Source organism: Corvus moneduloides, chromosome 14, assembly GCF_009650955.1.
Source record: "Corvus moneduloides isolate bCorMon1 chromosome 14, bCorMon1.pri, whole genome shotgun sequence".
Taxonomy (NCBI): domain Eukaryota; kingdom Metazoa; phylum Chordata; class Aves; order Passeriformes; family Corvidae; genus Corvus; species Corvus moneduloides.
The window spans coordinates 19066733-19080747 of record NC_045489.1 but is presented as its reverse complement, the minus strand read 5'-3'; the positions used below and the strand labels follow the sequence as shown (position 1 = coordinate 19080747).

The following is a 14015-nucleotide window of genomic DNA, read 5'->3' as shown; positions in this document are numbered from 1 at the left end:
GGTCAGAGGAAGCTCCTGTGTGCAGAGCCAGCCCAGCACACGTGAGCATAGCACTGGGAAATCAGGGAGCGCTGCTCAGGCTGCTTGTGTGAGCCCAGGCTGTACCTGCTGCTCAGATGGGTCTGGCAACACAGGCCTGAGCTCTCAGCTCTCCTGGTCACGATTCACTGCAGCAAAGTCACCTAGCAGAGGGGCCCAGGGCATCCCATGGCATATGGAACATCCTTCACTTCCCCCAGTGCACTGATGGGAATGTGCTCTCAGCTCTGTGGGGACAGAGCCCTGCAGGTACACAGGGCAGGGAGCCTCAGCTGAGCCTGCAGCTCCCTCACCTGAGCCCAGGGTTCCTTCCCAGCTCTGTGCCATAGAATCACAGGATGTGCTGAGTTGGAAGGCACCCACAGGATCAGCCAGTCCCACTCCTGGCCCTGCACAGACCCCGCAACAACCCCACCCTGGGCATCCCTGGCAGCGCTGTCCAAACGCTCCTGGAGCTCTGGCAGCCTCGGGGCCGTGCCCATTCCCTGGGGAGCCTGGGCAGTGCCCAGCACCCTCGGGGGCAGAACCTTTCCCTGCTCTCCAGCCTGAGCCTGCCCTGGCACAGCTCCAGCCCTTTCCTGGGCTGTCATAGCGAGCAGAGATCGGAGCTGCCCCTCGGGAGGATGTTGAAGACCTCAGTGAGGTCTCCCCTCAGTCCCATCTTCTCCAGCTGAACAAACCAAGTGCCCTCAGCCGCTCCTCCAGGCCCCTCCAGAGCCTTCCCCATCCTTGTGGCCTCCTTTGGATGCTCTCCAATGGCTAAAAGTCTTTTTTATATTCTGCTGCCCAAAACTGCCTCCAGAACTCGAGGTGAGGCCACCCCAGTGCAGAGCTGAGTATGTCCTGAGTCCTCCCATAAATCATGGAGAATCCCGTGTCAGCAGCTTGTCCTGTGACTTTAATTTTGCAACTTGGACTAGGTAGGAAACCTAGGATCATCCATAATTCAGAGCAGAATGTTCTGAGAGAAACTCTTAACAGCTACTGAAATTTTATAAATAATTCTAGAGGGACAAGCATGTAACTCATCCAACCAATGGAAACATAAATGAAATATCTGGAAAAAACACCTCAGGGTAAATATTTCAGCACAGTGCATGGCAAGTGGTGTGCAGAACTCCTGTTAACAACAACAGGATTCACAGGCAGAACACTCAGAAATTCCAAATGTCCTTCCCTTCTGGATTCCAAGCCTGATCCATTTCCCTATTCCTACCCCAGTCATCCCCTCAGAGAAACAGAGGAGCTCTCAGTGCAGTGCCACAAATCAGGAACAATGAAATTGGGAAATTAAGTGTAGAAAAGTCTCTCATAGGTCATATCTAGGCAACCTCTCTCTTCCCACTGCACCTGGCTGCTGGTGAGTCCAGGATTGCTCCACACAGTTATTTTTCCAGGAATGTGCCTAACTTGAGTTCCATGTTTCCCATGTTAGAAGTCCCACCCCTTCCCCCAGCCTCCAGTAATTCCGCTGAGTTCCCATTTTTCCCAGTGCATCTTCTTGCTATCAGACCCCAATCCTCCATCCCTTTGCTAACTTCTGGAGTAGTTTCCAGGCTCTGCCCATTCTAAATTGTTGGTGAAATGATGCCAAATAATTTATCCCGGTGTTGAAGAAGAAAAATTTGTCAGGGAAAGGTTGTTGCCAGAGCAGGAGGAGCACAGGATTAAAATGTGTCCTAACACCAGTACCTGCCAGGCCTGCGTGGATGGGAGCTGTCCTTCAGCTCTGTCTCCTAAAAGCATTTTTGGCAGGCAGGTTATTGTGCCAACATTAACCAAAATGCCTTAAACCAGGAATTTCCATGGAAAACAACACTCTGGTGATTGAGAGAGTGAAGAAGGACGACGAGGGGCTCTACGAGTGCCGGGCCTCCAACGACTTGGGCCAGGACAGCACATCAGCCTTCATCAAAATCCAAGGTGAGGCCTGGGCTGAGGGAATGCAGATATTCCGGTGGGCTCACTCAGGGACTTGGGACACATTTCTGACCTGGCTGTACATTCACCTGCAGGTTCTGAGGAGAAATCCAACATCGAGGTGATCATTCTGGTGTGCACAGGGCTGGCTGCCACTCTCTTCTGGCTCCTCCTGACCCTCTTCATTCGCAAACTGAGGAAGGTGAGAGAGCTCCCACCCTGCCCAGCGTCTGGGATCTGCCCCAGCTCAGTGTGACAGCAGAGATTAGGGCCAAATGTTTGGGGCAGATGATAGAAAAACTGGGGAAAATGTCCCTGTAAAATTCAGTCCAAGGTTTCTGTTGACTTCTCCACAGATCCCTTGCACTTGTGAGATTTCCATCCACTTGAGGATAAATCAGGCTCCTCCCTCTTTATGAGTCAAACTGGCTTGTGAGAATAACAGAAAAATACCCTAAATCCTCTACAATGAGGGCTTGATTTCAGCACTTGTCTCTAAAAGATATGAAACAAAGATCCTGGGCTGTCTGCTTGGGAAATGAGCTCAAACCACACAGCTGATTTGGTTTCCTTGCTCTTTTTTCACCTCCCTTTTGTGACTCTGGGAGTAAACATGCAGTGAAGTTTTAAGGAATTTAGGTCTGTTTTTCCTGAAAAAACCAGCAAACAGAAAGGCAAGCGCAGCTCTCTGCTCTGCTCTCACCAAACTGCAGTCCCAGTGCTGATCTCCAATATTTGAGTACATTTCCCCTCCTCTTGCAAATACGGGGATTAAATTCATGTTTTCATCCTTGACCTCAGCTTAACAGAGCTGTGGACAACACTGAATTTCCTCTTACATTTCATACCTGTGCAAGTCTGCTCACAGGACCCACCCAACCACAATTTCTCACTTTAGCAGCACCAGAAATAGCAATTTCCAGCAGCTTCCCACCAAATTTAAATTGCAGTAAGTTGTAGTCATGAAGTGGAGAATCAAGACCGCAGAACAAAACACGGTGAAAATACCAAAATATGCATCAGGAAGTGCAACTCCTGCAGTTCCCATGGAAAATCAGTGATTTCCTTTGGCTGATCCAGGTAGAACACAGCGATAGATTTTGTGTTTCCCAGCATCAATCAGTGCCTCTTCCCGAGAGCCACACATAAACATTTGTGCCTCAGCTGTAGAAGGGAGAGAGGCAGGAAGCTGCAGTGATGCATTCCTGGCTCAGAATAAATTTGCCTGGAAGGCAGGGAACTCCCCAGGCTGCCAGACAGCTCCCTGCCTTTGGAATTGCAGTGTGAATCCCCTGAATAATTTCTCCCCGCCCTGTTTTTAGCCCGATGCCACAGATATTAAAACAGGATACCTGTCCATTATCATGGATCCAGAGGAGATGCCCCTTGACGAGCAGTGTGACCGCCTGCCCTACGACAGCAGTAAATGGGAGTTCCCCAGGGACAGGCTGCGCCTGGGTGAGTGGTTTGGGGGTCAGAACTGGGGGGAAGGATGGTTCCAAATGCTTCCCAATGGCAGTGGAGCTGTTGGATAACCCAGGAAGAGCCTATCACAGTGCCAGGGTACTGCCACCCTTGGATCTGGGATCACAGAGTTCAGATCAGCCTGAGGGGAGGGTGAAATGAGGGATTTGGAAAGACTCTGTCCAAATAGCTGCCACTGATACAGGGGGCTTAGAATTTTAACCTTTTCCACGTATCACCACCTCTTTTCCTTGGAAAAGGGAAGCCAAATGCTCGACAGGGAAGAAAGGGACCTCCAGGTACTGTCCCTGCCAAAAGTGTGATTTCATTCCCGTAGAGGAAAAGGGAAAGTGAATTTTCTTTTGAAGAAATCTGTCAATTCATCAAATAATCACTTCCTTATCAACCATCAGAACTCAGCTTTGAGCTGTAAAAAGCTCTCATGGAAAAATGAGCCAGATTGCACTGAACAGCTCAGTTCCCTGGCTGATGGGGTGAGGAAATGCGGAAAGCTGGCTGTGTTTGTACAGTGAAACTGTAACATCTGTGTGCACTGAGGAGTGCAGGGAAAATATCTGTAGTTGTGTGTGCTCTTGGTGCTGAAGCTGGAAAACATGGAAGGAGGAGAGGACAGACAAAAATCACAAAATCTGAGGTGAGGGTGGGACAGAGATTCAAACTGGCAGAACCAAAAAGCCAGACTCTGGGTCAGAGCCCTCAGAGCACAGCAGGCAGGAAATACGTAATAATAAGACAGGCAGGAAAATCCAAATGAAAGGGAAAATAAAGGTTATCATCCTAAATTCCATTTAGTGCAGCTTTTCCATCAAATCAGTGTCAATAACTGAAGGGTTAAAGGGTTGTGACTCCCTGAGTGCCTTGCTGGCTCTCTCCATGATTCTCGAGAGATCAGGGGGCCGCAATAAACCCAAACTCTGCCTTCCCTGGCCTCCAGCACAGCCCCAGGTAACGTTTGTCCCTCAATCCATGCAGGTATCAGCCCTGCCCTCAGTCAGTGCAGGTTGATTTCCCCTCCTCTGTTCTTTGCCCTGCTGTATTGCATTCCAGCCATATGGATAGAAACCTCTGGATATCCATATGCTGCAGGATGTGATACAGGCTGCTGTGACTGTGTCTGTGCCTTGTGCCTGGTTCCCTGCACAGCTGAGGTTGCATGTCCTCTCCTGGCTGATGCAGCCTGGGCTCACTCTCGACTCTTGCCTCTCTAGGTAAAACTCTGGGTCATGGTGCTTTTGGGAAGGTGGTGGAGGCGTCTGCTTTTGGCATTGATAAATCTTCAACCTGCAAAACAGTTGCCGTAAAAATGCTGAAAGGTACAAAAATCCCTCTGAGATCCTCTCCAGGCCGCTCAGGGAAGCCGGGGGCAGTGAGGTGCGCGGTGCTCGGCTCCCAGGAGCGCCGGGTGCGGAGGGAGTGGGTTTCCATGTGGGAGCAATTAGCCACCCTGGATGGATGCATGGATGGATGGATGCAGGGGGAGGAAATGGCAGCGGGCTCCGTGCTGAGCTGCTGATTAAGGCTCGTATTCCTCGAGGAAGAAAACAGCAGCTTCCAGGTCTGTGGGGTGAGGAGGGAAACAGATTACAGGGTGTAATTACACGCGATAGCCTGAAATCGGAGCTGAGCCTTCCATCGCAGCCCGGCCAGATGTAGAACAGTTCAAGGGGCTGGAAAAAAACCCAGTGCCAGGGGAGTAAATTAGAGACATCTTGCTTGCAATTATTGAAATGAAGGAAAGCTTTCCCCGCTCGGTGGAGGGAAGGAGGGAACTCGGAGCCTGTTCTTCCACGCTGGATTTCCACAGAGCCTCTGCAGACAGCGAGCAATGAATGCTTCAGCCCCTCTCTGCCTGCTTGGGCAGGGCTGGTGACTGCTCCTGAGGATGATTCCAAAGGCTCGCTCCATGCTCCCATGGCCCTCACGGCTCCATCGCTGCTGCATGACACCATTAACCCCTGCAATGCCACCATTGCTGCCACAGGGTTTGGCTTCTGCCACCAGCTGCCTCTCCTGGTGCTCTGCTACTCCCATCTCTCTGAAATCACAGAAACACTCATTTGTCACCTCCCTGGACCTCCTTCAGCTCTGGTCTCCCCTCTCTATTCTCATCCTGCAGATCATCTCCTCTCCTGCTGTTGTATCTTCTGTTTCATGCCCATTTCCAGATCCCTGAAATATCCTAGAAGCCCCTGATCCAGACATATTCCCATCTCCATCCAAAACGTACTGCCCTGGACAGCTCTGGGGTTTCATTCCCTTCCACGCTGCACTTCCCAACTGATCCTCATGTCAGCTCTGTCCTGCCAGCCCATATTCAGCAATATTTGGCAGATTCTCCATGGTTTTACACCTCCCTCCCCCAGTGGAGGCAGGTGCCTCCTGCTCTGATCTGACCCTCCCCAGCTAACGTGCCCATAATTCATCGCTTTCATGAATAAAGCAGATTCTTTGGGATCAGTCAACCCATCCAGGGAATTGAAAAGGCATTTCTGCCATCCCAGCACTGTGTGCCATCTCCATGCAGGAGGCTGGGGTCTGTTCTGGATTGAAGGCTAAAATTCAATGTGCAGGATTATCTAAAACACTTCTGAGCTGGCTGCGTTTCTCAGCACGTGCCAGGGGAAATCGGGAGCGATACCACCCATGGACACACCCAGCTCCAAACACTGCTGACTGAAGGAATCTGGGAATAGCTCCTTCTTTGTGACACAGTTTGGAGGAAGATTATGGGGAATCTACAAACAGATAAAGAGGTTACACCTGTCACACCCAGTGATTTGTTACAGAACTGTTTCTTCATATTTAAATCTTACATGATGCAGAGGCAAAAGAAACAGGCCAAAGCTTTTCCTGTTAAAATACATCATGAACGTTTTGGAGAGAAGGCTGGGAAGGTAAAGCAGCACCTGAATGACCTTCTGGTCTGAAGGTGCCTGCCTTAAATTAATGTCACTGGCCAGGCAGTGCCTCCCCTGTCAGGTTCATGGCTCACACACAGATATTGGAAAATGCATTTCTTGGGCCAATAAGATCTTACAGGGCTGAGCTTTAGTAATGCTGTGCATTCCCTGGCACATTCTGGGACACAGCTTCCAGATCTGTGGATTCCTCATCACCTGCAGTGGAGTGCTGTGATGTTGCTCGGTGCTGTGGAAAAACCTGTTCTGAGGTATTGTAACCAAGTCCTGCTCAACTGCACAGCCCAGCAGAGAGGAAGGGACACGTTCTGTGTGCTGTGGGGGCTTGCAGAGGTTGGCTTTGCTAAGCTTGCAAAACTGAGTCCTGGCAAAGGCTCTGTGGGATCAGCTTTGGGGGAAGGGACAGTAACCCTCCATAATCATGCTTGAGAAAGGAAGAGTCACCCAAAAGATAAAGTGTTATCCCACTTCATAAAGGCCAGCAGACAATGAAACGGATGAATTATTATCTGTGTGAGAGTCTGAAAAGCCAAGATACTGCAAGTAACCTGGGTGGGTTTTGTTTCGAAGTATAAACAGGATCTTGCTGTGTCCTGTTAAAAATATCCTGTTGTGTAAAGATGATTTTTTTCCTGTTTATCTTAAGCAGAATGTGCAACTACTAATGAATGCAAGGCTTTAATGTCGGAGCTGAAGATCCTCATCCATATAGGACATCACCTGAATGTGGTCAACCTGCTGGGAGCCTGCACCAAAGCTGGAGGTGAGGAGTCCTCAGTAAATCAGGAACAAAAAAGAAAACACTTTGCAGACACGTTTTGGGTGTTCAGATGTGCCTGTGGTGCAGTTAATGCAGGTACATCACAGGAGAGCAGCTGCTGCTGCTCCTGCAGGATGTGGCCTCATCCCATCCAGGGCTCCTGAACTTCTCCCACCCATGGTGTCACTCCTCTGTTTTCTCTGGAAGCCTGTTCCCAAAAGGGATTCTGCACTGAAGGGAGGAGGATACTGGATTGCACCGAGGTGCCCAATTCCTCCCTGTGGTCATTTCCAGGCTTCTTCTCCCTCTCCTTCCCTGCCTTATCAGGAGGATGCACCAGGCTGAGCACTTGGCTGCCTGAGCCTCCTCTTTCTCAGCACTTCACCCTCTCCAGGCAAACACAGCAGTTTCTGCTCCATGTGCAGGAAGCCTGGGACAGCCCTGGGTGCAGCAGGAGCAGGGATTTCCACGGGGCTGAGCTGGCAGGGCTGGCCCTGCATCATACAGAGTGCACTTAGACAAAGGGCCCTGTAAATCCCAGACCTCTGTCACTAAAACATCCCTTCCCACAATGCCAGACAAAGCATCTGTGCCTCTTACTGTGCTCCAACTCCAGGGGAACAGGTCTCGAGGATGGCTCCTCACTGCTGACAAGGAACCCTCACAACCATCCCCACAGGACAGGTTTAGGTGACCCGAGGGCAAGGAAAGCCCCAGAAGGAAATAAATGAAGGGGGGAAAGTGAGAGAGATGGGGCATAGATCTGAGACCCCAAAACCATCAGTTTCCAACAGTTGTTGTCCAGTCAGGAGGGAAAAGGAAAACTTCAGTGAGGTAGATTTGGGAGGATGCCAGGGGAGAAATCTTCCCTCCAGCAAGGCAGTTCCAGTTCCTCAGGAAACAGCAACCAGCAGCCATGGATGGGGAACTCTCAAAAATTGTAGCACTCCAGACCACAAAAGCTCATGTGGGAGCAAGGGCAGCTCCAGCTTTAGGGTTCAGATGCAGCAGCCAGGAGCCTTTGCTTGGGACTGTGAGCAGAGGGGCAGGAACACTGGGAATGCTGGTGACTCTCCTGTGCTGACCAGTCCCTGAGGTGGCTCAGGACAAACAGGTGCCTCAGACCTGGCAGCAGGACCAGGGGTCAGTGGTTCTTAACCAAAGCAGCCCCGGAGTTCTGCTTGCACGGCAAGACACACCCCAGGAACTGATCAAAGGCTCTGATTGTCCGCTTTCTGAGAAACTTTTTCTCCCAGGAGTCCCCCGATTTCCCATTCTCCAGCCTGCCCCATCCTGGGTGGGAGGTAACCCTCCCTCCTCCCTGCCAGGTGTCTGGGGAAACCTTTGGGGGCAGAGTTTGGGGCAGAGGGATGCAGCAGGACCTCACAGGGCACGGAGGAGCCTCGGGCAGGCACTGCTTTGTTTTCCTCTGAGCAGTGCAAGTGCAGACTAAAGAAAAACAGCCTTGAGCTCCAGAGGCAGACACGGATCCGAGTTCCTGTGAAATTCCAGTGCAGAGCACAGCGCTCTCCCCTCCCCTGGTAGGCTTTATGTAACCATGTATTCCTGATGGAGACTGGTATCAAGTATGCACATACATTATTTTAACAAGGTACCAAATAACAGATTTTAACACTTTGGCGGAGTGTCTGATGTTCAGCAGTCACAACTAATGCACAGCGTGTGCTTTACAATGAGGGAACAAAATATGGGGAGGCCATGTCTAGGAAGCGTTTCAAAAATATGAATAAATCACTCAGCAGAGCTCTAAAGCTGCTCTGGAATCTGAATTTCCTCAGGGCATCCATGAGGGACGTTGGATTTTGGGTTCTTCAGAGCCAAATCTCTTGAGCACAGCTAGGTCCCAGCACTGGGGCCTTGAGCCCTGGTGAGCAACGCTCTGGGGTCAGCGCTGGAACCACTGGGATTTGGGGATTTGGGGTTGGTGTTTTTGCAGCCACTGCAAGGTTTGCAGGCTGAACTTGTTCCAGCTGCAGGCAGAGGGGCTGGGGGTCCTGGAGAGCCCCAAGGTAACAGTGCCATAGGGCTGGGGTGAGGACAGATAACACCATGGGCTTGGTTCTGACTGCAGGAATTCAGCATCTCCCTTTCTGCGGGACCGTGTGCTCCGAAAGGCTGCTCCTCTCCCTGTCCCACACTGTCCCAGGGTCACTGTTCCCTCCTGGCTGCTGTCCCCAGCAGTGCTGGACAAGGAGTCGGCTGCAGCCCTGCTCCTGTGCCCCGGAGGATGCAGCCCGGCAGGAATCCTGCTGAGCTCCTTCCCCAAGGCCAAGTGCAGCTCTCAGCACTTTCCCTTTGAAGTGCAAACTCTTAGTCTAAAGTACAGACCTTTTCCAGAGAAAAAGGTTCTGGACATGAAAATCTCGTTGTTTGGGATTGATAATAATCCATGTTTATCCACATCCCAGTCCCATGAATTCACCTTATCCTCCATTTGATGATTACAAAAAGTAAAGGTCCAGAATGCAGCTTTTCCCTTTGCTAACAGCTCACACTGCAATATAAAAGCATTTCAAGCAGATCTTAAAAAGTTGCATAATTGTATAAAAGCAGCACTGAATCTGCAGTAGTTTGCACAGGAATGAGGAAGAAACTGAGAGCACTTTCCAGGCTTTCAAAAACTTTTTGCAGCTTTTCATTTAGATCTGTCTGTGGCCCTGCATACTTTTGATTTCCTCTAGTGGCATCAGCTCCACCCAAAACAAACAATTGTGAAGCCAGCAGAGAAAATGAAAACTGCTCCCTGCTATGTACAGAGCAAACCAACCTTAACAGCATCTGGGCTTGTGTTGATCATCCTGAATTTTCCTTGTTTATAAATAAGGAATAAATACCAACTGTCAGCATCCAGTGGGGAAAACTAAGACTGTGCTCCCTTCTCTCCACATCCCTACTGGTTGTGTCCTTCTGGAGTGTCACTCCTCTGCTTCCTCATTTCCTCATCTCTATAACAGGAATGCCACTTATTTTGAAGAGGATTTGGGAGGATAAGTTAGAATTATGTGCTTTGCAATGCTTCAAAACTCATTTGACTTTCACTGTCTTTTTTAGGTCCTTTAATGGTCATAGTGGAATATTGCAAATATGGAAATCTGTCCAACTATCTCAGAGGAAAACGAGGAGATTTCATTGCATACAAGGTAGGAAAATGAGACTTCTCACAGTCACAAGGTGGGGAAACAACAACCACTGACTGGATTTGCTCTGCATTGGCACTGAGGCAGTTGGGTATTTCTGTGGGCACTTTATTTTCCCACCACATTTCAATTTGTACAGGCAAGAAAAGGGATTTTTTTCCTCCTGCAGGATCTCACTGCTATATCTTCCTTTAGCACCTCCCGAAGAATTAGTTCAAGTGCCCAAACACTGCAGTGCACTTGAGAGAGAGGGGATTACTCGGGAGATCCTTCCCAGCACAAGGGAGGCAAAAAAGTAGTAGTGAAAAACTGGCATTAACTGAACTGGGAGAAGGTGAACCCTCCCAAAATACAAACCTGGTTTGGGGATTTTTGTTTCTAGGCCCACACCCCCATGTGAAAGTAGCTCATCCTTCCACCATGTGGTCATTCCCATCCTCTGTCCCTTCCCCTGTGCCAGCCCTGAGGTCTGTGCTGTAACAACCACTTGGATCGTGGATATTCTGCATCAAATGGATTGATTCCCAAGCAGTTCTCTGCATCCACACAAACATCTGTGCCAGCACACACTGGGCTGGGATGGCAGCAGGGCACAGGAGGCAGAAATCAGTGCTGGGGAGGGATGGGACTGACCCCTCCTCCTGAATACCCAGCGTGGAACAGACTCTGTGATCCCAGCACTGCCAGAAACTGGAGCCTCACCAAGATTATTTTCCCAGATGATTCCATTATTATTATTATTATTAAAGCTATTGTGTACAGGCACCAAAGTATGTGAGGGACTTTGTGTGAGTGAAGGAGATTTTCCTGGTGCAGTCACTCAGAATTTCCTTCTCACCATTGTTGCCCTGAACTGAGAGCTGGTTGTGCCTCCCTCTCCAGCACAGACACGTCAGTGCCCATCGTGCACACACCTTGAGGGGATGTTTAACGTGCTTTCCTAAGACAGCAAGAGAATTACAGCCTCTCTCTGCTCACTTCTCAGTCTCGCCCAACCAGCTTTCAGCTAACTCTGATGTGGAATATTGCTATCAGTGACAGGGGAATAATAAGCAGGAATAAATAGGAAACCAGGCTTTATTAGTTCTGCTCTTCAGGGAACATCATGCTCAAACATGCTCATCTTCAGAGGACCCTTTCTCCTTATTCCATTCTGTCACATCTTTTAAATCCTCAAGCATTGCATCATAGAAAGCTAAAAATCAGGTTTATGCCATTTCTAGTCCCAGGAAAACTCTGACCAAGCAGAGAAAAGTCTGGATGAGTCCAACAGTGATTTGACTGAACTGATCAAGAGGCGCCTCGAGAGTGTGGCCAGCACAGGCAGCTCTGCCAGCTCTGGATTTATTGAAGATAAGAGTTACAGCGACTCAGAAGATGATGAAGAAGGTAAAAGAACCCTACCTCATCCCAAATCTTTTATTGGAAAGATTTCTCTCACTTGTCTAGTGCCACACACACTGGCACACACTTTACAAGCCCTCACACAGCTTGGCTCGTTCCTGAAATCCCAAATTCTTTCTCTCGCCTGTTCCTCACTCCAACTTTCTCACAAGAAGAGGTTGGCAGCACTGTTTTGTGTACAAAAGCTGCTCCTGTTGTGTGAGAGAAGAAATAGGAATGTTTTACCCGATTTGTGAGGTCACTCTGTGCCTGAGCTCCTCTCTATAAAGTTTCCCTCACTCCCATCCCCAGGTGTTGTTTTCCCCATAGCTAAATGAGTGACTAATGGATGAGGGAACTTTGTTAATCATCTGATCTTCTGCCTCCGGGTCAGTGGTTGCTCACCCAGAGCTGTAACCCTGCCGAGATCTCACAGCCACCACTCAGTGCAGCACTGGGGCCATCAGCACACAGGCGGCACCAGTGCCACACAGGTTTGAAGCTGTTGCTGCAGGCTTTTGCCATATCTCTGATCTCTCCTAGATGCTGAGGATCTGTATAAGAGGCCCCTGACTCTGGAGGATCTGATTTGCTACAGCTTCCAGGTGGCAAAAGGCATGGAGTTCCTCGCCTCCCGAAAAGTGAGCTCACTCTTGCACAGCGTTATCTGATATGAAGAAACCCAAACACAATTTTAAGCCTGAGTAATCTGCTTTTTGCTCCTACATTACAGTGCTGGAGATCACGTTAGCTCTGGTGGTTAAGCAGTAATTAACACAGAAGGGATTGTGAAGGAACATCCATCACGTTCTTGGCTGCAGGGACTGGCATCTGCAGCAGGAGGGTTTAGACAGAAGGAGTGAATACAGATTGTGGGACAGTTTGTGGAACTGCCTCAAATAAATGCAGAAAGGACTTGTAGAGAAAGCTCCTTTTAGTGTGGTCAGCAACAGCACTACTGAAAAATGAGGAGGCAGTCTCCAGCTATTCCTTTACCTCCTTTGGCTACTACAGGGAGTAGTTTGTAGCCTGTGGAACACCTTTTCAAGTAAATGCAGTGTAATCCACGGGCCAAAGTGTGCACACAACCGTGAGCTTGCACTTATCCCCATCTCACACCCTCCTGGACCTGCACTGACAAATGGAGCTGCAGCTGCAGCTGCTTTTTGGCCTCTCCCAGACTTCCCAGTGATCAGCTAACTAGAAAATAGGACTCCCTTCCTTGTTATAACTGCAACGTTATCTCAGACAGAAAAATCAGAAAACTGACTCTGATATTGGCTTGTTCCCTGAGTTATTCTGTCTTTTGCATATCACAGTGTATTTGGAGCAGATTTCCCCTCCCGTCTCTAACCTGCTCCCAACAGCAGCTCACTTCTCTCCCCATTCCCAAAGAAGCTCTCCTGCTTCCAGCTCAAGCAGGGGCTCCTTGCCCAGCACCCCTTTGACCCCGTGTCATTCCCTGGCAGTGCATCCATCGGGATTTGGCAGCGAGGAACATCCTCCTGTCCGAGAACAACGTGGTCAAGATCTGTGACTTCGGCCTGGCCAGGGATATTTACAAAGACCCCGACTACGTACGGAAGGGAGATGTGAGTGCAAGGAGCTTCCATTGTTACTCTTGGGCTGGGCTTGGGCAGATCAGTACCAGCAGCTCTGGCAACCTGTTGTGTCTCTGGCTTTCAGGCACGGCTTCCACTCAAGTGGATGGCTCCAGAAGCTATTTTTGACAAAATTTACACCACACAGAGTGACGTGTGGTCTTTTGGAGTGCTGCTGTGGGAAATATTTTCTCTAGGTAAGAATGGTTTCAAACCCTTTTTCCCCCCCTAATTTATGGCTGCTTAGCTAAGAAAAGCTTTTTAACAAAAGGTGATCATGTGGGGCAGTGTTTCTGTTTCACTGAGGACAAGTGCATAGGGCAGATCAGGTGTAAAATAAAGCCCATTTCAATGAGAAATCCACCTGACAAAGGACATGAAAATCCTGGGGAGGAGGGAAGAAAAATCCTAAACCCTGGACCTGAAATTTGTACCAAGTGAAAGCAACAGAGCCCAGAGATAAAATGCAAGCCTCTGCTGCTGGGGAGCGGGAGACTTCTTGGAGAGCAATGACATTTCCCATCAAATCCCTGCTCCAGGGAACCCCACAGCTGCAAGGCTGCAGAGGGTCACCCTGCTGTGGGCACATTGGCTGCTGCTGCTGCTGGCAGCCCATGGAACACGAGCCCACACGATGTTTTATCCCAGCTTGATCATCCACCCCACAAAATCTGAGATTTTCTAGGTAAGAAAAAATCTACTGGCAGCAGCTGCTGTTGGGTTGGTACAAGAACCAGTGCTGGGCTCAGCC

At 49.6% G+C, this 14015-nt stretch overlaps 1 protein-coding gene across 3 annotated transcripts in view; it reads left to right on the top strand.

The window, feature by feature from the left end:
* Nucleotides 1–14015, top strand: part of LOC116450804 (vascular endothelial growth factor receptor kdr-like) — a 120747-nt gene that overhangs the window by 84927 nt on the left and 21805 nt on the right. For 2 of the 3 annotated variants that reach the window (XM_032123604.1, XM_032123602.1), the window contains exons 15-24: nucleotides 1837–1962; nucleotides 2055–2161; nucleotides 3282–3417; nucleotides 4653–4757; nucleotides 7009–7125; nucleotides 10195–10283; nucleotides 11504–11669; nucleotides 12207–12304; nucleotides 13133–13255; nucleotides 13350–13461. In XM_032123604.1, coding sequence (XP_031979495.1) covers nucleotides 1837–1962; nucleotides 2055–2161; nucleotides 3282–3417; nucleotides 4653–4757; nucleotides 7009–7125; nucleotides 10195–10283; nucleotides 11504–11669; nucleotides 12207–12304; nucleotides 13133–13255; nucleotides 13350–13461 — 1179 coding nt within the window. The remainder of the gene's footprint in view (nucleotides 1–1836; nucleotides 1963–2054; nucleotides 2162–3281; nucleotides 3418–4652; nucleotides 4758–7008; nucleotides 7126–10194; nucleotides 10284–11503; nucleotides 11670–12206; nucleotides 12305–13132; nucleotides 13256–13349; nucleotides 13462–14015) is intronic. The other variant, XM_032123603.1, reaches the window with a different exon arrangement.